The sequence below is a fragment of the Panthera tigris genome, chromosome E2 (assembly GCF_018350195.1).
Source record: "Panthera tigris isolate Pti1 chromosome E2, P.tigris_Pti1_mat1.1, whole genome shotgun sequence".
Taxonomy (NCBI): Eukaryota; Metazoa; Chordata; class Mammalia; order Carnivora; family Felidae; genus Panthera; species Panthera tigris.
In genome coordinates, this window is record NC_056674.1 from 849,658 (window position 1) to 874,007 (window position 24,350).

A 24,350-nucleotide genomic window follows, 5' to 3' on the forward strand; every position below is an offset into this window, starting at 1 on the left:
GGCTCTTTGGCAGTGAAACCCAGGTCTCTGTTTTGTTTTGCCCACTGGGCAAAACCCCAAATGTTCCAAATGCAGTTTCTGGGCTAGAAGTCCTCTCTAAAACATCCGATCATATATTTAGTCAACTTTATGTATTTGTAGGCTCTCATTGTATACCATTTAATCTTCCAGGACATTTTGATTCAAATTGAGTAACAATGATAATAACTCTGCTTTGGCTTGCTTATAGTGTATGGAAAACAGGAACGCTATTGATTATTTTTAAAGAATTTTCTAAAATTGAATACTGTTATTCACTAGAGATATTCAGGAAATTTTATGATAGTATAATATAGGGAATTGTCACCTTAAATAGGGAGGTAAACTGGAACAAGCTTGAATTACCAGAAATTTATTTTATTTAGGAATGACAGAGAAATTGCAATTCAACACATATAATGTAGAAAGATACAGGCAAGTCCAATGGGGGTTTCAAGCAGGCTGTATTTAGGGCTTGCAGTGCAAAGATAGAGGAGTCAAGCCCAAGTCCAAGCAGGAAGTTCATTGTCTTGAGGATGGAGATTCTTGGGGGATGTTCATTGGTCAGGTGACAAGTCTTCTGTAAATCAAATGTTTACAGCAAATCAGTCTCTCAGTTTTTTGTTTTTTTAATAATTTTTTTGAATGTTTATTTGTTTTTGAGAGAGAGAAAGAGAGAGACAGAGCATGAGCATGAGCAGGGGAAGGGCAGAGAGAGGAGATACAGAATCCAAAGCAGGCTCCAGGCTCTGAGCTGTCAGCACGGAGCCTGATGTGGGGCTTGAACTTGCGAACCGTGAGATCATGACCTGAGCCCAAGTCAGATGCTTAACTGACTGAGTTACCCAGGAGCCCCGGGTTTGTTTGTTTGTTTAATATTTTAATGTTTACTTATTTATTTTGAGGGAGAGAGAGAGAGAAAGCACAAGTGGTGTACAGGCAGAGAGAAGGAAACCCAGAATCCCAAGCAGGCTCCTCACCATCAGTGCAGAGCCTGATGTGGGGATTGAACTCATGAATCATGAGATCACAACCTGAGATGAGATCAAGTGTCAGATACTTAACTGCACCCCCCAGGAGCCCCAGTCTCTCAGTTCTTAAGTTCCACTCTTCTGAGAGCCTGTGTGCAAGAGTCTCCATTTCATATTTTCTGGTTCCATTTTAAATTGAGATCCTTTCACAGAATGTTCAGGATTTAGGAGTTTAGGGTAGAAAAGCACTTCTGATTTGAAATTTATGCAGACACCTATATATAGATATATTTAAATTTACAAAGCATAGTGGGGGCAAATGTTTTAATCAGAGAGAAGGAAAGCCAGAAGTACTCTAAGTTGGAGAGATGCATGTGGAATTTAAAAAACTGAAGAAAGATCATTGCCTCTGTGGAAAAATGTATGATGGAGACAGGGGCAAGAAAAGAAGCCCAGAAAGTAGGTGAAGGGTTTTCATGCCAGGTATCTGAGGACACCGCAAAGACCAAAATGTTCAGAACTTTTCTTAGGCCAGATGATGTGTTTGTGAGGGTTTAATCAGGCTGCATAAATAATCAGCGTTGCTTATGATACAAAATGCTGAAATTTGAAGTGGGGTTCATGAGAAACCCATCCTTCAGAGAGCAAAATTAATTTATGCATTCAGACTTGAGGTGCTCTTCCAGCTGTTGAGCCGCTTCAGAGAGGCTTGACAGGGCTTGTGAATGTCTGCCAGCATGGGCTGGACAAATTTGAGGCCAGCATAAAGGAATATAAGGATCAACAAGCAAGCAGAAATGAATCCACATTCTAGTCTCTTATGCACTGTTGTTGCTTGAGTTGTTAATGTTAGCCATTCTGACAGGTGGGAGGTGGTATCTCATTGTGGTTTTGATTTGTATTCCCCTGATGATGAGTGATGTTGAGCATTTTTTAATGTACCTGTCAGTCACCTGGATGTCTTCTTTGGAGAAGTGTCTATTCATGTCTTTTGCCCATTTCTTCACTGGGTTATTTGTTTTTTGGGTGTTGAGTTTGGTAAGTTCTTTATAGATTTTGGATACTAACCCTTTATCTGATATGTCGTTTGCACATATTTTCTTCCATTCTGTCGGTTGCCTTTTAGTTTTGCTGATTGTTTCCTTTGCTGTGCAGAAGCTGTTTATATTGATGAGGTCTCAGTAGTTCATTTTTGCTTTTGTTTTCCTTGCTTCTGGAGACATGTTGAGTAAAAAGTTGCTGCAGCCAAGGTCAAAGAGGTTTTTGCCTGCTTTCTCCTCAAGGATTTTGATGGCTTCCTGTCTTACATTTAGGTTTTTATCCATTTTGAGTTTATCGTTGTATATGGTGTAAGAAAGTGGTCCAGGTTCATTTTTCTGCATGTCACTGTCCAGTTTTCTCAGCACCACTTGCTGAAGAGACTGTCTTTATTCCATTGGATATTCTTTCCTGCTTTGTCAAAGATTAGTTAGCCATATGTTTGTGGGTCCATTTCTGGGTTCTCTATTCCGTTCCATTGATCTGAGTGTCTGTTCTTGTGCCAGTACCATACTGTCTTGATTATTACAGCTTTGTAATACATCTTGAAGTCTGGGATTATGATGCCTCCAGCTTTGGTTTTCTTTTTCAAGATTGCTTTGGCTATTTGGGGTCTTTTCTGGTTCCATACCAATTTTAGGATTGCTTGTTATAGCTCTGTGAAGAATGCTGGTATTATTTTGATAGGGATTGCTACCTACCTGTGTTCTTTGAAGAATGTAAATTGCATGAGTATTTGTCTTTCCAGTGTTCTAATGTTTCTTTTTTTTAACCTTTTAAAAAATGTTTATTTTTGAGACAGAGAGAGAGCAAGCAACTGGGGGAAGGGCAGAGAGAGAGTGGGGGACAGAAGATCTGAAGCGGGCTCTGCACTAACAGCAGAGAGCCCAATGTGAGGCTTGAACTTGCAAATGGTGAGATCATGACCTAAGCCAAAATCAAGAGTCTGATGCTTAACCAACTGAGCCACCCATGCATCCCCTAATGTTTCCATTCACATTACAAAAGTGCCTAAGTGCCTGCAACTGAGTATTTGCTCAGTGCACAGCAGTAGAGCTGTGAATAAACAGGACACCTCAGTTTCTTGTCCATTTTTAGTAATTTGGCTACTATAAATGTTCACTTCCACTCTTCCCTCCAAGGTGGTATTGCTTAATATTTTCAAGAAAAATAGCTCTGCTAAAAATTCTCTAACATCTTAACTTTCTTCAACATCCCCTGGTATTTTCCCAGAGCTATTTCTAACACTATCTCTAAACTGCAATATCTCTAAACATTATTACTGGGGCACCTGGCTGGCTCAGTCAGAAGAGCATGTGACTCTTGATCTCAGGGCTGTGAGTTTGAGCCCCAAGTTGTATATGGAGATTACTTAAAAGAGAACCTTAAAAAAAAAAAAACAAAAACAAAAACAAAAACATTATTAATAATTTTCTGAATTTGCATTTCCAAACTGCTCTTCTGAAATAATCTCAGTTCCCCATGCACAACTGTACCTGCAAGCACTGGAAAATCATAGTCACTTACCAGTCAGGACATGACATCATGGGGGTCAATTACACCCTTTACCTGGAGGTTCAGATACTCTGCATCAGACATTCTGCAACTGTTAAAGTTGTAGCCACTGACCCAAACTAAAATAGCACTAAGGTTGGTCTCTGTTTGAGGTAGATGTCACTTTGCGAAATAGAATTGAGTGTATCTTAGAACACTGAGTAAGAATACTAGATAGTTAAAAATGGGCAGGACACAATCACTGACCCTACAGGCAAGGAGCAAATATTCTGTGGAAACCAGAGGCAGAGATCCTGTTTGTTCTGGCCTAACATCTCTCTTTATTCCCAGTCACGGCCCTGTGTAAAGTTTTTTCCCTTGCTCTTAGTCAATCATAATAGAACTCACAAAGCGATGACAAAAACATCAGCTACATTCATTTGAAGAGGAGTAACATACTGCCTTCAGCTACGCGTGGATTATTTTATGTCTGAATGTTTGTATGGAATGATAGGACCATTTAGATCACTGGATTTGGGAACATCTCATTTCTGGGAAGAGGCTGGCAATCACGGAGTATGAAATTATGCCTGTTCATCGCAGTTCACAAAGAGCAAACTCCTTCTCCCTCTAGGTTTCCAGCATCCCTTGGAGAGCAGCCTGGCCAATGCTCAGATCAGAATGGAGAAAACCCTCGCTGCTGCCTCTAGGGATCCGCCAACTACATTATCCAGAAGACCGTGCGCGGAATTGAGCCAATGGAAGCGTTTCCGCGGGAATTCATCCCGTAGGGGCGGGACTTCCGGCCTCCTCCTTGTGGCGGCCATTTTCCTGCTCTCGGGCGTGCCGGGGCGGGACCGAAGTGACGGAACTGTCAAGGCTCAGGAGTCGTTGTCCCCACGGCGGAGAGGCGGGTCCGCGGCTCGGCGACGCCGCCGCCCGAGCTGTCCCGCGGTGGGCGTCTGCTCCTCTTTCGCCGCTCTGGGCCCCGCTCCGCCCACAGAGTCTGATGGCGGCGGCCGCGCGCAGGGACCGGGCTCAGGTAAACGCGAGGCCCCCGGACCCTCCCCCACCCAGACTCCCGAGGCCCGAGCGCGGGGCACCTGCTCGCGTCCCTGCGGCCCAGGTCCGGTGTCCGGGCCGGGGAGGCGCTCGTGGGCGGGGCCCCGTGTTTTAGCGCCGGCGTGATGGGGTGCGGGAGCGGGCTGCAGGGGGCGCCGAGGGGGAGGATTCGGGGGTGTGGGGTCTGCCCTCAGGGACATAGGGTGTGCGGCGGGATCACGGGGGGACTGGCGAGCTGGGGTGTGGTACCTCCGTTCTGAGGGCGCTGGAGGGTCGTGAACCGAAGAGAGACACGGTCCGTGTTTGGGTGTGAATAGCTTTCCGAAAGCTTCTCAAGAGAGAGGTGAAAGGGGGTGATGAAGACAACGAGGCCCCGGGAGTGCAGTTCTTGTCGAAGGTCACAGAGCTGGTAGGAGGACTGAGGCACCGAGGTTGGTCATCCCGAGGTCCCTGGGTTCCAGGGCCGGGCGGGATGCAGGGGAGGCCTGACCTGGTAGAGCCCAGCCCTGGTTGCCTTCACTCAACCACAAGTTCTGAAGGTTGTGAAAGCTCATATGGCACCTGCGCACAAGTCCCTCACTGATCTTGACATCGCCAGTACGGTGTCCAGGATTGTGGTGTCTTGAGCCCCTTCCCTTGCTCTTTTTCCAACGGCTGGGTGTGGGGTCCCTGAGGATACCCCAAGCCGAGGCTCCTGAGTGCAGGCAAGGGTTACCTATAAACGGGTGTGAGAAGCTATCCCAGAAATAGATATCAGAGTGTGCAAGTGCTTGGACAGGTACGACCTGCGTCCATTCTCCCTGTCGGGAACAAAGCAGAGGGTCAAGGATCAGGCCTGTAATGTGGCTGTTGAGAATTTGGGCACCTCTTTTGGAGGCAGTGAGAGGCTTGGATAAGAGGGGGAGGGGCTGGTCTTACCGAAGTCTTAATGGGCTCTTTCCGGTTGTAGAAAAGATAACAGACCTTGGGGGTAGGGGAGGAGGCAGGGAGCCCGGGAGGAGGCAGCTGCTGCAGTCCAGATGAGTGCTGATGAACCAAAGCAATGGCCACAGGGGTAGGTGAAAAGTTGGACTCTTCCATTTTTAAAAGAAGGGTAAAGTAGATTTTTTGATGTTGTAGGTGAGGGAGAGAAAAAAGTCAGGGATGACCCCAGGGATTTTGGTCCTAGCAGCTGAAGGGATGGAAGTTTCATCACCTGGGGTGGGGAGGTTGACGGTAGGTTAATTTTCTTTGGGACTGCCAGGAGTTTCGTTTGGTCCTGTTAGGAGTCCTGTTAGGAGATATCTCAGGGCACAGCTCGTGGAGACAGCAAGTGAGTAGCTGGATTTGCCGGTCTGGAGATTTGGGGAGGAGGTGCAGGATGAAGACATCCAGAAGTGGTGGCTGTTGTGTAGACCAGAGAGGAGCTGTGGACTATGTTTAGGTTGGGGAATGCAGGTCATTGTGACAGTGCCTTAGCTGGCCAAATAGAGGGAGGTGCATGATGAGGAGTGATTTTCTTGCTGTGCACCTGATCAGGGTTGCTGGGCACACAAACACGGGTGAAGCAGAGACGTGATGGTGGGGAACACATGGGAGAGAGGATGATCTGGCAGGTGATGAAGGCTCCTGTGGAGTGGAGGCCGTGGAGGCACGGGAGTAATTGAGACAAGAGGACACTGAGGCCAGGCTCCTGCTTACTCACTCTTGCAGTTTCACGGGAATTTTGTGGTGAGCTTCGGTGGGGTTTGTGGTGTTCAGTCTTGATGGTGCATAGGTCTGGGGCAGACTTTCAAAAGCGGTGGCTATCGGACCAGGATGGGACTGCGGGTCACACTTTAGGAAGTGTGTAATGTAGGTTATAGTGGTAATGCTGTTAGCTGGTCAGAAAGACTAGGGTGCATGCTGAGAGGTGCTTCTCTTGCTTAGCTCCTGGCTGACATCCTAAGTATGAGAAACACAGGCGACAGGGAGAAATGATGGTGTGAATGGTGTGGGAGAGAGGATGATCAGGGAGGCTGAAGCTTCCATGGCACAAGTGGCTGCAAGATGGCTTCGGAGGAGTAATTGAGGCAAGATGACACTGAAGGCAGGGCTTCTGCTAATTCACCACTGTATGGATTCACCAGAATTTTGGGGGGGCTTTGATGGGGTCTGGGGTGTTCGGGTCTTGCTGGTGGATAAGATCCGGTAAATGTAGTCCTTTGTGAGAGTCATCATGCCTGGCTGGGGTTTTAAGGAAGGTTGAGTGGAGAGGTGGGGAGTTGTGACCACTGAGACGACAGCAAGTCCAGCACAGAAGTGGAAGTGGGCCATGGCCATCTAGTGCATATGTGCTTCTGGGCGGCTGACACTGAAGTAAAGATCAGAGGCCAGAGGAGGACTTCAAAGCAGAATTCAGGGCTTTGCCCAAAGTAGAGTTTGTGGGAGTGCAGCTGTAGGGACTGGAGATGTGAGAGAGGAGAGTCTGCAGAGCAGTGTGCACATCAAGAGGAAGTGTGTGCTCAGGGCCACAGGGCCCTGGTATTGGACGCTGAAGGGTACAGCATGAGCCCACATTTCAGTGTGTCTTGGGAGTCTCAAAATGGAGGCCGTAGGGAATTGTATGGTTGGGACCCTACAGGCCAGGATGAATTTGGATGACATCTCTGTCTCCCTGCCTGATGTTGCTGAGGGCTGAACTCAGTGAATAAAGAGACCCTGAGGATGGGGGGGGAGGGGGGGGAAGGGAGGGGCGGTGCTAGTGGCACATAGGCCTGGAATTCTTGGAGCGGGGAGCTCTGGAGGAGGAGGAGTGTGGGGTAGATGTATGGTGAGATGGATTGTGGGATCTCAGAATGTTCATGGTTTCATCTGTCCCCATCGTAACAGGATAGTGTGTCCTTTGAGGATGTCGCTGTGTACTTCTCCTGGGAGGAGTGGAGGCTCCTTGATGAGGCTCAGAGATGCCTGTACCACGATGTGATGCTGGAGAACTTTGCACTTATATCCTCACTGGGTAAGGCCCTCCCCCTCCCCAGTGGCCTGAACTAGGTCCTGTTCTCCCCCAACCCATCCCTTCTCAGTCTCTCTTACGTGTGGATCATGGGCACTGTGGGTTCTCAGCTTTCTGGGTAGTTGCCATGTCGATAGGGATAGGGCTGGTTTGTTTGCACTGCCCTCTTCTCCCCGCCCCTGCAGCCTCCGTACCTGCTATACTAAAACCCTCATAGGGAAGGATTCAAAGTTAGTCGATTTTTAGTGACCGTAATGGATTCCACCATGCTTGCTGTCTTCGTTTGGGTCAGTGAGTACAGATCCATGTCACTTCTGTATCCTAGGGGTTTTGTTTGTTTAAAGTAAGCTCTACAGCCTTGGGTCTTGAACTTAGAATTCTGAGATCAAGAATTGCATGCTCTACTAAAGTGAGCCAGCCAGGCTCCCCTGTTTCCCAGGTTTTGATCCCTTCTTTTAGCTGACATGTCTTCCTGTCTCCTTGTGCTGGGTTTGCAGACATTGTCAGACTACTTAGCTGAATCACAGGCTACTTTTCAACAGACTCCTGCAAGGTTTGTACTTTAGGTGTATTTTCTTTTTCCCCCCAGCCTTCTGGAGATACAAAATTATATATATTCAAGTGTACACTGTAGTGATTTGATATATGTATACACTGTGATATAATTTCCACAATTGAAGTTAATTAAATATCCATTCTTATAAAATTATTACATTATTTTTCTGTATGAATGCCTAAGATCTACTTTTAGTACTTTCAGTAAATTTCAAGTATACAGCATCATTATTAACTGTAGTCACCATGCTGTATGTTACATTTTCAGAACTTTTCATCTTATTACTGAATGTTTGTACCATTTGACCAACATCTCCCCGTTTCCTCCACACCCCGGCTTCTGGCATTCTATAGGCATACCTTGGAGGTATTGCTGGTTTGGCTCCAGACCACTGCAGTGTAGAAACATCACAATAAAGCAAGTCAGATGAATTTTTTGTTTTCCTGGTGCACGTAAATTATGTTTGCATTATTGTAGTCTATTAAATCTCTCATAGCATGGTGTCTCAAAAACAATGTAGCTGATTTAAAAATAGTTCGGTGCTGTCATCTGAAATTGCAGCCAGTCATCTTTTTGTTGGTGAAGGGTCTTGTCTTGATGTTCATGGCTGCTGACTGCCCAGGGTGGTTTGTAAGGTGAGTGGCTGTGGCAGTTTCATAAAATAAGACCACAACAAAGCTTGCTGCATTGGTTCACTCTTCAGAGTTCATGAGTGATTTCTCTATAGCATGCGATACTGTTTAATAGCATTTTACCCACAGTGGAACTTCTTTCAGAACTGGAGTCAGTCCTCTCAAACCCTTTTGCTGCTTTATCAGCTAAGCGTATGTAATATTCTAAATTCTTTGTTGTCATTTCCACAGTCTTAACATCTTCACCAGGAGTAGATTTCATCTCTTTGATTTTTTTTTTTAATGTTTAATGTTTATTTATCCTTGAGAGACAGAGAGACAGAGCATGAGCAGGAGAGGGGCAGAGAGAGAGAGGGAGACACAGAATCAGAAGCAAGCTTCAGGCTCTGAGCTGTCAGCACAGAGCATGACATGGGGCTCAAACCCACGAACCGTGAGATCATGACCTGAGCTGTAGTCAGATGCTAAACCGACTGAGCCACCCAGGTGCCCCTGTTTGAATTTATTTTATTTTATTTTATTTTATTTTGAGAGAGAATGAATGCATGTGTGGGGGAAGGCAGAGAGAGAGAGAGAGGGAGAGAAAGAATCCCAGGCAGGCTCTGCTCTATCAGTGCAGAGTCCATGAACTGTGAGATCATGACCTGAGCTGAAATCAAGAGTCGGATGCTCACCTGAGCCACCCAGGTGGCCATGTTTTGAATTTTTAAAAATTTTAATTCCAGGATAGTTAAATACAGTGTTTTTATATTTTCTAAATTTTGGATTCCATCTCAGTAAACTACTTTCTTTGTTCATCCATATAAAGCAACTCCTCATCCATTCCATTCAAGTTTTATCATGAGCTTGTAGCAATTCAATCATATCTTCTAGCCCCACCTCCAGTTCTCTTGTCATTCCCACCACATCTGCAGTTACTTTCTCCAAGGAAGTCCTGAACCCTTCAAAGTCATGGTGAATCCTTTCCAGAAGGTTTCTATTTACTTTGCCCAGATCCACCAGAAAAATCACTGTGGCAGCTCTGTCTGGTTTTACAGGATGGTATTTCTTAAAAATAATGCTTGAATATCAAAATTATTCCTTGATCCATAGGCTACAGAATGGATGTTGTGTTAGCAGGCATGAGACATTAGCTCATTGTACATCTCCATCAGAGCTCACGGGTGCTTTGTCACTAAGCAGTGATATTTTAAAAGAAAGCACTATGTATCAACAGTGGGCTTAAAATATTCAGTAAGCCATATTATAAACAGATGTGCTGTCATCCAGACTTTGCTGTTCTATTTATAACACGGGCAGGGTAGAATTCCTAAGGGCCCTGGGCTTTTCAGAATGATACGTGACCCTTGGCCCTACCAAGCTTGACTTTTCCAGCTATGAAAGTGCGAGATGGCCATCTTGCAGTCGAAGGCTGCTCGGTCTGCATTTGGAAAATCCGTGGTTCAGTGCCGCCACCTTCACGAACGATCTCCGATCTCCGCTAGGGCTACCGGAGCACTTGCTGCAGCTTCTGCGTCAGCACCTGCTGCCCCACCTGGTCCTTTGCGGTTAGGAGACGGCTTCTTTCCTTCGGTGTCACGAGCCAACCTCTGCTAACTTCAAACTTGTGTTCAGCAGCTTCCTCACCTCCCCTGGCCTTCATAGAAGGGAGAGAGTTAGGGCCTTGCTCTGGATTAGGCTTTGGCTTAAGGGAATGTTGTGACTGCTTTGAGCTTCTGTCCAGAGCACTAAAACTTTCTCTGTATCCGTAGTAAGGCTGTCCTGTGTTCTTATCATTTGTGTGTTCGCTGGAATAGCATTTTTTTTTTTAAATAATTTATCCTAATTAAAAATATAATGTTTATTTATTTTTGAGACCGAGAGAGAGCATGAACGGGGGAGGGTCAGAGAGAGAGGGAGACAGAGAATCTGAAATAGGCTCCAGGCTCTGAGCTGTCAGCACAGAGCCCAACGCTGGGCTTGAACTTATGGACCGTGAGATCATGAGCTGAGCCGAGGTTGGACGCTTAACCAACTGAGCCACCCAGGTGCCCTATCCTAATTAAAAAAAAAATATATATTTATTTATTTATTTTTGAGAGAGAGAGAGAGAGAGAGATAATGTGAGTGGGGGAGGGGCAGAGAGAGAGGGAGACACAGACTCTGAAGGAGGCTTCAGGCTCTAAGCTGTCAGCATAGAGCTGGATGCGGGGCTCGAGCTCACGAACCTCGAGATCGTGACCTGAACCGAAGTAGGATGCTTAACCGACTGAGCCACCCAGGTACCCCTGGAGTAGCACTTTTATAAATGCTTGTTTATTTTATTTTGAGAGAGAGAGAAAGAGCAAGCATGTGGAGGAGAGGCAGAGAGAAGGAGAGAGAATCCCAAGCAGGTTCTGCACTGTCAGCACAGAGCCCGACTCGGGGCTCGATCTTATGAACCATGAGATCATGACCTGAGCTAAAATCAAGAGTAAGATGCTTAACCAACTGAGCCACCCAGGGGCCCCTGCATGTTTTGTTTTGTTTTGTTTTGTTTAATTCCAGTACCATAATATTTTGATTACTGTTGTTTTCTGGTATAGTTTGAAATTACAAATGTGATTCCTCTAACTTTGATCTTTGTGATCAAGATTTCTCTATTTGACGTCATTTGTGGTTCGAATTTTAGGATTTTGGTTCTGTTTCTGGTAAAAAATGCCACTGGAATTTTGGTAGAGTGTAGTGAATTTTAGGTTGCTTTATGTAGTAGAAATATGTTAATAGTGATTCTTTCAGTCCACAAACATGGGATATCTTTCCATTTATTTGTGTCTTCAATTTCTCTCATTAATGTCTTACAGTTTTCATTGTACATATCTTTCATCTGCTTGGCTAAATGTATTCCTAAGTATTTTATTTCTTAAATGCTATTGTAAATGGAATTGGTTTCTTAATTTCTTTTGAGATATTTCATTGTTAGTAATGGGCATATCTGATTTTTGTATGTAGATTTCTTATCCTGTAAATTTACTGAGTTTATTTATTCATTTTGACAGTTTTTTGGTGGATTTTTTGTGGTTTGCTTTATACAAGATCTATGTCATCTACAAACAGTTTTACTTCTTTTCTGATTTGGATGCCTTTCTTTTTCATCTCTGATTGTTCCAGGTAGGACTTCAGTACAATTTTGAATAGCAGTTATGAGAGTGGACATCCTTGTCTCATTCCTGACCATAGAGTAAAAGTTTTTACCTTTTCACTGTAGAATGTGCTTTTAGCTGTGGGCTTATATGTGGCTTTGTGTATTGTGGTGTATGTCTTCTTTACCTAATTTTGGGGAGTTTTATCATAAAAGGATTCTGAATTTTGTGAAATGCTTTTTTTTTTTTTTTTAATATCTGTTCATGTGATCATATGAGTTTTGGCCTTCACTCTTTTATAAGATAGAACACATTTACCAATTTACTTATGAGGAACCACCCTTGTATCCCAGGGATAAATATCACTTGGTCACAGTTTATGATTCTTTTCATATACTGTTGAATTTGGTTTGCTAGGATTTTGTTGAGCTTTTTTACATCTATGTTCATTAGAGATGTTGGCCTGTAATTTTGTTTTCTTGTAAGGTGCTTTGGTGTCCTAATTCTAGTCTTCTAAAATGAATTTGAAAATGATCCCTTCCTCTTCAAATTTTTGGAAGAACTTGAGAGTTTAATCCTTCACTCAGGTACCACCTCATGCCAGTCAGAGTGGCTACAATGAACAAATCAGGAGACTATAGATGGTGACGAGGATGTGGAGAAACGGGAACCCTCTTGCACTGTTGGTGGGAATGCAAACTGGTACAGCCACTCTGGAAAACAGTGTGGAGGTTCCTCAAAAAATTAAAAATAGACCTACCCAATGACCCAGCAATAGCACTGCTAGGAATTGACCCAAGGGATACAGGAGTGCTGATGCATAGGGGCACTTGTACCCCAATGTTTTAGGCAGCACTTTCAACAATAGCCAAATTATGGAAAAAGCCTAAATGTCCATCAACTGATGAATGGATAAAGAAATTGTGGTCTATATACACAATGGAACTACATGGCAATGAGAAAGAATGAAATATGGCCTTTTGTAGCAACGTGAATGGAACTGGAGTGTTATGCTAAGTGAAATAAGTCATACAGAGAAAGACAGATGCCTTATGTTTTCACTCTTATGTGGATCCTGAGAAACTTAACAGAAGACCATGTGGGAGGGGAAGGAAAATAAAAAAGGTTAGAGAGGGAGGGAGCCAAAACATAAGAGACTCTTAAATAAAAACTGAGAACTAACTGAGGGTTGATGGGGGGGTGGGAGGGAGGGGAGGGTGGGTGATGGGTATTGAGGAGGGTACCTGTTGGGATGAGCACTGGGTGTTGTATGGAAACCAATTTGACAATAAATTTCATATTAAAAAAAAAGATGTTGATAGAAATCTTGTGGTCATGACCTTTTCTTTGTTGGGAGATATTTGATTTCTGAATCAATTTCCTTGTCATTTGGATTTTCTGTCTTACAATTCAGTGTTGGTAGGTTGTATGTTTGTAGGACTTTATTCTATGTTATCTAATATGTTGGTGTATATAGTTCATAGTAGTGCTTTATGATCCTTTGTGTTTCTGTGCTCTCGCTTGCAATTTCTCCTCTTATATTTCTGCATTAATTTATTTGAGTCTTGCCTTTGTTCTAAGTCCAGCTAAAGGTTTTTCAAGTTTCTGCTCAGAAAACCAGCTTTTAGTATTGTTTATCTTTTTATTTTTCTAGTTTCTATTTTATTTTCGGTCTGATCTTTGTGTTTTCCTTTGTTTCTCTAACTTTGGTCTTAGTTTGTTATTTTTCTAGTTTCTTAAGGTGTAAAGTTAGGTTGTTTCTTGGAGATCTTTTCTTTTCTTTTTTTAAGAGCCAGCATTTATTGCTCTAAACTTTTTTCTTAGAACTGACTTTTCACATTCTATATAGATATTTTTATGTATGTATGTATGTATGTATGTATGTATTTATTAATGTTTGTTTATTTTTAAGAGAGAGAGTGTGAGTGGGGCAGTAGCAGAGGGGGACAGAGCACCTGAAGCAGGCTCTATGCTGACAGCAGAGAGCCCAATGTGGGGCTTGAACTCACAAGCTGCGAGATCATGACCCGAGATCATGACCTGCGCCGAAGGAAGACACTTCAACTGAGCCACCCAGGTGCCCTCCATATAGATACTTTTAAATGTTTATTTATTTATCTATCTATTTATTTATTTATTTATTTATTTATTTATTTATTTATTTATTTTTGGGACAGAGAGAGACAGAGCATGAACGGGGGAGGGGCAGAGAGAGAGGGAGACACAGAATCGGAAACAGGCTCCAGGCTCCGAGCCATCAGCCCAGAGCCTGACGCGGGGCTCGAACTCACGGACCGCGAGATCGTGACCTGGCTGAAGTCGGACGCTTAACCGACTGCGCCACCCAGGCGCCCCAATGTTTATTTTTATCTTAGCGTGAGCGGGGGTAGGGGCAGAGACAGAGGGGGACAGACGTTCAGAAGCAGGCTCTGTGCTAACAGCATCAGGCCCAATGCGGAGTTTGAACTCATGAACTGTGAGATCGTGACCTGAACCGAAGTCGGACACTCAACTGACTGAGCCACCCAGGCACCCCTCACGTTCCATAGATTTTGTTTCCACTTTTGTTTTTCTCAAGATACTTTTTAATTTTGCTTTTGATTTATCCTTTGGCCAATTGATTGGATAGGCATGTGTTGTTTAATGTCCACATATTTGAATTGTTAAGTTTCCTCATGTTACTGATTTCTAGTTTCATCCATTGTTAGGAAAAGGTACTTGACAGAATTTCAGTCTTCTGAAATTTGTTAAGACTTGTTTGACATGTGATTTATCTTAGAGAATATTCTGTGTCACTTGAGAGTGTGTATGCTGCTATAGTGAAATGGAATGTTCTATATATGTCTTTTCCATCCATTTGGACGAGAATGTTCAATTCAGATATATCCTTATTAGTATTTTTTGTCTGGATATCTGCCTATTGTTGAAAGGGGGATATTGATAATTAAAATCTGATTGCTGTCTTTTCTGTCTTCAGATCTAGTCGAATTTGCTTAATACTTAATTTTGATGCTTTGATGTGTGATGCATATATACATAAAATTCGTGCATTCTCTTTAGGATTTCATTCCTTTATCATTATGTAATGACCTTCTTTGTCTCTTGACAGTTGTTAACTTAAAGTCTGTTGTATCTCCTATAAGTATAGCTACCCCTATTCTGTTTTGGTTTCTATTTGTGTGGACTATCTTTCTCAATTCCTTCACTTTCAGCTTCTGTGTGTCCTTAAGGCTGAAGTTACTCTAGTGTTGGCAGCATATAGTTGGGTCATGTTTTGTTTTGAGTTCAGCCACTCTGTCTTTTGATTGAGAATTCTATTAGGACCTACTGTTGCCATGTTAATTATCGTCTCAGAGTCTTGTAGTATCTTTCTTCTTCATCTTTTGCTGTCTTCCTTGGTGATCTGATGATTTCCCGTGGTCTTATGCTTCCATTCCTTTCTCTTTTGTGTCTCCTATAGGTTTTTGCTTTGTGGTTACCATGAGGCTTACATAAATAATCTCAGGGCAGCTGGGTGGCTCAAGTCTGAGCGTCTGACTCTTGATTCACGTTGTGATCTCATGGTTTGTGGGTTTGTGCCCCACATTGAGATCCACACTGACAGCACAGAACCTGATTGGGATTCTCTTTCTGTCCCTCCCCCCACTCACATGTGTGCGCGCGCGCGCTCTCTCTCTCTCTCTCTCTCTCTCAATAAATAAACTTAAAGAAAAAAAGAATGCCTCATCAAGAATGATGAGATAAAGTGAGGTGAATGATATAGGCATTGTGACATAGCATTAGGCTACTAGAGACCCTCTGAACTGTTATAATGAAGGAGGATCATTTACTTTTGCAACTTTTTTTTTAAGTTTATTTATTTTGAGAGATAGAGAGCATAAATGGGGAGGGGCAGATAGAGGGAGAGACAGAATCCCAAGCAGGCTCCGTACTGTCAGCACAGAATCCAATGCAGGGCTTAAACTCACAAACTGTGAGATCATGACCTGAGCCGAGATGAAGAGACGCTTAACTGACTGCACTGCCTAGGTGCCCCCATTTGCTTTTGGACCATGGTTGACCATGGGTAAGTGAAACCATGGAAAGTGAAATGGATGAGGGACTCCTGTATTTTGACTATGACTATATAATTGCATTTGCCAGTGTATTCTCTATTTTCATGTTACTAATTAGCATACTTTCATTTCAGCTTGAAGAACTGTTGTAGCATCTTCTGTAGGGTACATCAAGTGGTGATGAACTCCCTTAGCTTCTGTTTGTCTGGGAAAGCAGTTCTTCTTTATTTCTGAATGACAACTTTGCTAGTAAAGTATTTTTGGTTTGCAGTTTCTTTGTTTCAGCATTTATAGAACACACCATGCCACTCTCCTAGTATTCAGTGTTACAGCTAAGAACACTACTCATACCCTAATGGAGGTTGGGGGGGTTCCCTTGTGTAAGTTCTCTTCCCACAGCTTTCAAATTCTCTGTCATTATATTTCGATATTATATAGTTGACTTTTTTTTTTTTTTTTTGAGAGCGAGAAGGCACAAGTGAGCAAGGGGCAGAGAGAAAGAGAGAATCCCACGAGGGGCATAGAGAGAGAGAGGGAGAGAGAATTGGGGCTCACCTGGGGTTCATGCTCACCTGAAGCAGGGCTCCAGCTCACCTGATACGGGACTTGAACTCACAAACTGTGAGATCATGACCTGAGCCTTCTTAACCGAAGCCACCCAGCTGCCCCATATATTTGACCTTTGAACAACACAGGGGTTAGGGGCGCTAACCCCCATGCAGCCAAAAATCCATGTATAACTTTTGACTTCTCCCAGAACTTGGTTACTGTTAGCCTACTCTTCACCAAAGCCTTACTAATAACATAAATTAACTCATATTTTGTACATTATACATCTACTGTATTCTTACAATAAAGTAAGCTAGAGAAAAGAATGTGCTAAAATCATAAGGAAGAGTAAATACATTTATAGTATTTTACTGTATTTACTGGAAAAAGTCTGCTTATAAATTAATCCGCACAGTTTGAACCCATGTTGTTCTTAAGGGTCACTGTAATGTGTCGTCTTTTTTTCTTTTTTCTTTTTTTTTTTAAAGATTTTATTTTTAAGTAATCTCTGTATCCAACATGTGTCTTGAACTCATGACCCCAAGATCAAGAGTCTCATGCTTTTCTGACTGAGCCAACCAGGTGCCCCTGTAATGTGTCTTGGTAAAGTCCTCTTTGGTTTGAATCTTTTTGGGGACTTATGAGCATCATATACCTGTATGTTCATGTCTGTCCCCAGATCTGGGAAGTTTTCATCCATTATTTTATAATCTGTGACTGTTTAAATCAGATTTCTGTCCCTTTCTGTCTGTCTGTCTGTCTTCTCCTTCAGGACCACCATAATGCAAATATTGTTTTATGACGTATAATCCACACAGACTTTCCTTATTCATTTTTTTTGTTGTCTTTTTTCTAATTTGAATAATTTCAAAAGTATCTTCAGTTTCAGATTTTTTTTTTCTTTTCAGATTCATTCTTTTGATTGATCAGGTTGGCTGCTGATTCTCTTTTGTGTTTTTTTGTTTGTTTCATTCATTGTGTTCTTCACCATAACTTTTTTTATTATTAAATTTAAATTCCAGTATAGTTAACATACAGTGTTATATTTGTTTCAGGTGTACAATATAGTATGCCATAATTTGGTTCTTTTTTATATTTTTGTATCTGTCTGTTGAAAATCTTTTGTAATTGTTTTCCTTATTTCATTAAATTGTATTTTCTTGTAGCTCAGTGAACTCCCTTAAGACAATTATTTTGAATTCTTTGACAGTTCATAGATCTGCATTTTGTTAGGGTGATGGATAAATTACTGTGTTCCTTTGGGGGTGTTCTGTTTCCTTGATTTTTTTGTGTTTCTTGTAGCCTTGCATTGATGTCTGTACATTTCATGGAGTAGTCACTTCTAGACTTTACAGAAAGGTTTTAGTGGGGAAGATCTTTACCTGTGTGTGGCAGTTCCCACTACAAGATGGCCAAGAGGCTTAGTGTCTGCAGCTCTGTCATCTGAGATCAATGTTAGCAAAGACTGCAGGAGTCCTCAATAGCTAAGGCTCTGTGTGTCCACAGTAGTAGAGAAACACTTTCTCCCACAGGAAGTATTTTGGCCATGGGGTTACCATCTTGATGCCCAGTCCAGCTCTTGGGTGTCTTCGTGGTGGTGGTAGCATTGGTGTCTGATGTGCAGGCACCTGCGGAGCAGGTACAGGTCTGGTTTCTAGGGTGTGAACTGACACAGAGCATTAGCAGTTCTAGGGTCCCAGATGCCAAATAGTCTGCAGCAGTGTTGAGTGTGCTATGTGAGATGCGGTTGGACACTGAGCATTGATGGAACCTGTGACAGGAGCATGGTACATTTAGACAGTGTCTCTGGGTTTTGAGGAGCTGGCTAGCCCACAGTGGCCATGGCTTTGGTACTTGAGGCTTGGGCACTCAGGTGACAGCCATGGAGTCAGGTTATGGAATATGGGCAACCACGGAGCAGTTGCATCTCTTGGGTCCAGGGTGTGTGTGGGTTTGATGTGAGTGCCAGCTCTGCTCCCCGGGGTGGAGCAGTAGCTCCTTTTTTGGCAGAGGGGGCAGCTCAGTTATTATTCCCTGGCAGGTCCCCATGGTCGGTCATGTTAGTGCAGAAGCTGCCAGGGTCTTCTGCACAGCAGACATCTGGGGTCCATGTCTACAAACACCTGGACACTTCTGCTGTGTAACCTGTGATAGTCCACAGCTGTAGTGGGACTTGTTGAGGTTCGCAGCAGTGGCTGCTGGGGTCCCCTGTAGAGTAGGCCACTGCAGAATGCAGTGGCATCACCCCTTTGGCTGACACATAATAGTGCCCACCCTTATTTTCTGTCTCTCCAGGTGTCTTCACTAAGCCAGTGTCCCCATCGATCCTTTTAGTGTGCTCCCTTGTGTTGCTGTTGTGTCTTAATTGGACTCTTTTTTAATATTTTTTTAATGTGTTAGAGAAAGCAAGAAGGGGAAGGGCAGAGAGAGAGGTAGAGAGAGAATCCCCTGCAGGCTCCACGCTGTCAGTGCAGAGCCCAACGTGGGGCTCAGTCCCATGAACTGTGAGATCATGACCTGAGCTGAAATCAGGAGTCGGATGCTTAACCAACTGAGCCACCCAGGTGCCCCTCTTGTTAAAAATGTTTTAAAAATTTCATTTAAGTCCAAGGTTGTTAACATGTAGTGTAATAATGGTTTCAAGGGTAGAATTTAGTGATTTATCACTTACATATAACACTCAGTGCTCATCCCAACAAGCATCCTCCTTAATGCCCATTACCCATTTAGTCCACCCTTCGCCCACCTCTCCTCCAGCAACCCTCAGTTTGTTCTTTGTATTTAAGAGTCTCTTATGGTTGTCTCCCTCTCTGTTTTTATCTTATTTATTTTTCCTTCCCTTCCCCTATGTTCATCTGTTTTGTTTCTTAAATTCCACATATGAATGAAATCACAGAATATTTGTCTTTCTCTGACTTATTTCACTTAGCATAATATACTCTAGTTCCAACCACATTATTGCAAATGGCAAGATTGCATTCCTTTTGATCACTGAGTAATATTCCTCTGTGTGTGTGTGTGTACACACGTATGTACATACGTACACATGCCACATCATCTTTCATTAGTCGAAGGACATTGGGTTCTTTCCATCATTTGGATATTGTTGATAGCCAGCCGCCCCTCTTAATTGGACTCCTAAGCCTGCTAAGGTCAAAGGCTGGTTTCCTCTGCTGTCATGCTGACATCATCTACCTTGCTCTTTTTTCTAGGCCTCTTGTGTGGACAGCCCTGGGACAGGGCTGGCTATTCATTTGTCCTGTTTTTCCCTTAGGACTTGTATCATCCATGTCCCATGTAGTTGCTCAGGGCTTACAGAGAAGATGGACTTACAGGGCTTACAGGATGGACATGACTCCAGATGTGGCAAGGTGGACTCAGCGGGAGAAGGGATGGGCTGGTCCTGGTGAATGGCTGGAGAGAATGTGCCATCAGGGATGTGCTCAGATTACACCAGAAACCTGTCTTTATTCACCCCCACTTTTCATGTCATTTCCACTGGCCGCACTTCATTACTACCTTTTTCTTCTCTGGTTTGACACTTTGCCAATTTCTTGGTTCTCATCGTTTCTACTATGACTTTAGTGCAGTGATGATCATCACCTCTCTGACTCATCTCACCCACTTCTCTCAGTGTTCTTTCTGTGTGCTCTAGCATTAGCCATGAGATATTCACGTGTCCTTACAATGACATGGAACAGCAGCTAATCTGTTGCAGCTGGATTTTAGTGGGCTTGGATGCATGCTTCTACTCAGCATCTCATCAGCAGCGGCAAAGGTCCTGCCAAAAACCGTTGGCACAGAAACGAGTTGTAGTCCTCATCTCTCTTCCTTGTCTCATATGCTGTCTTTGTTTCCTTCCCTGGTGGGTTATCCACCAGTCTGTGACCTTAGGATCCCAGTAATGCACAACTGAATTCCAACTCCTGTGTCTGGAAAAGCATCCCATAAACTTGTGCCTACACGAGACAGGTGCATATGCGTGACGGGCTTACCCCTCCCTGTAGTCACCATGTATTTCATGAGAGTTTCTTTGCGTTCAGGTTGCTGCTGTGGAGCAGAGGATGCGGAGGCACCCCTTGAACAGAGCGTTTCTGTAGGTGTGTCACAGGCCAGCACGCCCAAGGCAGCTCTGTCTTCCCGGAAGACCCACCCTTGTGACATGTGCGGTCCGGTTTTGAGAGATGTTTTCCGCCTGGGTGAGCACCAGGGAAAGCCAAGCAGCCAGAAACTGTTGAGGTGTGGGGCATGCGCAAAACGATTTTATTTCGGCGTAAACTTTCAGCAGCAGCCAGAGCAGCACACGGGAGAGAAACCATTCAGAAGCAGTGTGGACAGGACCTCTTTTGTGAAGAGCTGTGGATTCCATGATTCAGGAAAGCCCTTTACCTGTGGAGAGATTGAGAAAGACTTCCTGCCTGGCTCGGGGCATCTGCAACAAGGGGCCATTCATACTGGAGAAAAGCCAAACACAATCAGCCAGTGCAGGGCAACTATACAGAGCAGAAAAAGTCATTACACCTGGGGAGAATGCAAGAAAGCCTTCGGTCCCAAACACACGCTTTCTCAGGACCAGTGTTTTGTGTGCAGTGAATGTGGGAAAACATTCAGGTACAAATCTTCATTTGTTATCCACCAGAGATTGCATACTGGAAAAAGGCATCACGAGTTTGATGAATGTGGAAAATCCCTTCGGCAAAGCTCAACCCTCAGTCAACATGGAAAGACTCACTCCGGATCCAGGCAATACAAGTGCAGCAAATGTGGGAAATCCTTAAGCCACAAATCCATTCTCATTCATCCCCAGCGATGGCACGGTGGAGAAAACAGTTATATGTGTGGTGAATGTGCAAAATCTTTTAGTCAGAGCTCAGTGTTGATTCCATGTAGAGTTCAAACTGGAGAAAGGCCTTATAAGTGTGGTGACTGTGCAAAATCTTTTACCTCTATCTCTGCCCTAAGTTATCATCAGAGATCTCACACAGGGGAAAGGCCCTATGAGTGCAGTGAATGTGGGAAGTCTTTTATCTCTAGGTCTGACCTCCGTTATCATCAGAGAGTTCATTCTGGAGAAAGGCCTTATGAATGCAGTGAATGTGGGAAATCCTTTATCACTCGTACTGCTCTCCGTTATCATCACAGGGTTCACACTGGGGAGAGGCCTTATGAGTGCAGTGAATGTGGCAAGTCCTTTACCCGAAGAAATAACCTCATTATACACCTAAGAGTTCACTCAGGTGAAAGACCTTATGAGTGTAGTGAATGTGGGAAATCTTTTACCTTTAGTTCCAGCCTGCGTTATCACCACAGAGTTCACACTGGAGAAAGACCTTATGAGTGTAGTGAATGTGGGAAATCTTTTAACAATAGGTGGACGCTCATTCGACACCGGAGAATTCACACAGGAGAAAAGCCGTATGTGTGCAATAAATGTGGGAAATCTTTTACCTGTAGCTCCACCCTCCAGTATCATCATCGAGGTCACCTTGGAGAGAGGCCTTATGAGTGCAGTGAATGTGGGAGATCTTTTACTACTAGCTCTGCCCTCCGTTATCACCAGAGAGTTCACACTGGAGAAAGGCCTTATGAGTGTAACGAATGTGGGAAATCTTTTATTTCTAGATCTGACCTCCATTATCATCATAGAGTTCATTCTGGAGAAAGGCCTTACGAGTGTAGTGAGTGTGGGAAATCCTTTATCCGAAGAAATAACCTTATTTTACATCAGAGAGTTCACACAGGAGAAAGGCCTTACAAGTGTAGTGAATGTGGGAAATCTTTTAATAACAGGTGGACCCTGATTCAACACCAGAGAGTTCACACAGGAGAAAAACCGTATGTGTGCAATGAATGTGGGAAATCTTTTACCTGTAGCTCCACACTTTGTTACCATCAAAGAGTTCATGAAGGTAAAAGGCCATATGAGTGCAGTGAATGTGGGAAATCTTTTACCTCCAGTTCTACGCTCCGTTACCATCAGAGAGTTCACACGGGAGAGAGGCCTTACAAGTGCAGTGAATGTGGGAAATCTTTTACCTTTAGTGCCAGCCTTCGTTATCATCACAGAGTGCACAGTGGAGAAAGACCTTATGAGTGCAGCGAATGTGGGAAATCCTTTAAGGATAGATCACAATTCAATAAACACCGGAGAACTCACACGGGAGAAAGGCCTTATGAGTGCAGTGAATGTGGGAAGACTTTTAGCCAAAAATCTTCCCTGTCAATACACCAGAGAATTCATAATAGTGAACGGTCTTATGAGTGTAGTGCTTGTGGGAAATCCTTTACATCTATCTCTGGCCTTGGTTATCATCATAGAGTTCATAGAGGAGAAAAGCCTTATCAGTGCAGTGAATGTGGGAAATCTTTTACCAACAGCTCCATACTGATCCGACACCAGAGAGTTCACACAGGAGAAAGACCTTATGTGTGCAGTGAATGTGGGAAGTCTTTTACCAGTAGCGCTACCCTTTCTTACCATCAGAGAGTTCATGCAGGGAAAAGGCCTTACGAATGCAGTGAATGTGGGAAGTCTTTTACTTCCAGTTCCACTCTTCGTTATCATCAGAGAGTTCATGCAGGAGACAGGCCTTATGGGTGTAGTGAATGTGGGAAATCTTTTATCTCTAGCTCCAAGCTACGTTATCATCAGAGAGTTCACACTGGAGAAAGGCCTTATGAGTGCAGCGAATGTGGAAAATCCTTCAGGGATAGTTCCCAATTCAGTCAACACCGGAGAGGTCACACTGGAGAAAGGCCTTATGAGTGCAGTGAATGTGGGAAATTTTTTACACGAAAATCTACACTCTCTCAACATCAGAGAGTTCACACTAGAGAAAGGCCTTAGGTGTGTGGAGAATGTTCAATTTCCTATCCACTGTAATAACTCTGGAGGGAGCTTTGAGGAGTCCTCTATCTGGACTGAATCTCAGACATCTAAACATGCTCAGTGGGAGATCCCTTGTAAGTTTCAGTGACATCCTAAGCTTGTGTAAATATGTTGCACTTTCCATACTGTTCAGGGCTCTTTTCAGATTTAGGTCACAGCTAGATCTTGTGCCCAAAGCCTGTTCTCCTCTACCGCCTGGCAGGTCCCCAAGGTGTGCATTAGTTCACCACCAGTTTGTTCAGGGAGGCTGACCTTTGTTCTCATGAATTGGAGCAAATTAAGAGTAACCTGAGCCCTTAGGGGTCAGCTTCCCCATCTCCTTGACTACCTTCGGCCTGAACCTGAATCATTGATGACCCAGAGAATATGAGTTTGGCTGGCAGCTTACAGAGAATAACTACCTTTTTCAGGGACATGATGGTCTCCTGTGATACTTGTGAGATGTTTTTCCAGTTTCCAAGTCACAAACTTGAGAGTGGTCTGCTGCACATTGCTTTGGCTTAAACAATAATCAAGGCCCTTTTTTTTTTAATGTTTATTTTTTAGAGAGAGCACACACGAGTGGGAGAGGGCCAAGAGAGAGAGAATCTGGAGCAGGTTCCAGGCTCTGAGCTGTCAGCACAGAGCCCTATGTGGGGCTCAAATCCACAAACCATAAAATCATGAGCTGAGCCAGTCAGACGCTGAACCAACTGAGCCACCCACGTGCCCCTCAGGGCCTTACTTTTTAAATCCTTTTTAATCTTGAATGTTCTACTTACTCTGTGGGGTAGTTTATAAACAGATTTGGGCTCAACAGCCATCAGAGGGTGAACTTTTTAGGAGTCTCAAATTGTCCATGCCTGAGGAGGGAGAGGATGATGGCAGAAAGTAGCTTGCCAGCCTTGACCAAATCTTTATCACTGCCCCACAACCTCTGAAAAACTGCAGGGCTTTCTGGTTTTCATTTGAGGTCTGGATGCTTTGTGTTTTAGGAGTCTCAGTGATGACCCCAAGCAGGGGACAAGTGTG

General features: G+C 43.8%; 1 protein-coding gene across 1 annotated transcript; it reads left to right on the plus strand.

Annotated features, from left to right (window-relative positions):
• Window positions 1–4,438: 4,438 nt before the first annotated feature.
• On the plus strand, window positions 4,439–23,924 carry LOC122230437 (zinc finger protein 418-like). Its single transcript, XM_042969818.1, has 3 exons — window positions 4,439–4,563; window positions 7,434–7,560; window positions 20,494–23,924. The coding sequence occupies exons 1-3, from the start codon at window positions 4,531–4,533 to the stop codon at window positions 23,295–23,297; spliced, it is 2,964 nt and encodes a 987-aa protein (XP_042825752.1). The 5' UTR covers window positions 4,439–4,530; the 3' UTR covers window positions 23,298–23,924.
• Window positions 23,925–24,350: the final 426 nt, after the last annotated feature.

Excerpts from the sequence above, each read along its gene's own strand:
- LOC122230437 (XM_042969818.1), top strand. The coding sequence starts at position 4,531 with ATGGCGGCGGCCGCGCGCAGGGACCGGGCTCAG. Across the intron at positions 4,564-7,433 it reads CGCGCAGGGACCGGGCTCAG|GATAGTGTGTCCTTTGAGGA; the intron begins GTAAACGCGAGG and ends CCATCGTAACAG. Across the intron at positions 7,561-20,493 it reads TGCACTTATATCCTCACTGG|GTTGCTGCTGTGGAGCAGAG; the intron begins GTAAGGCCCTCC and ends CTTTGCGTTCAG.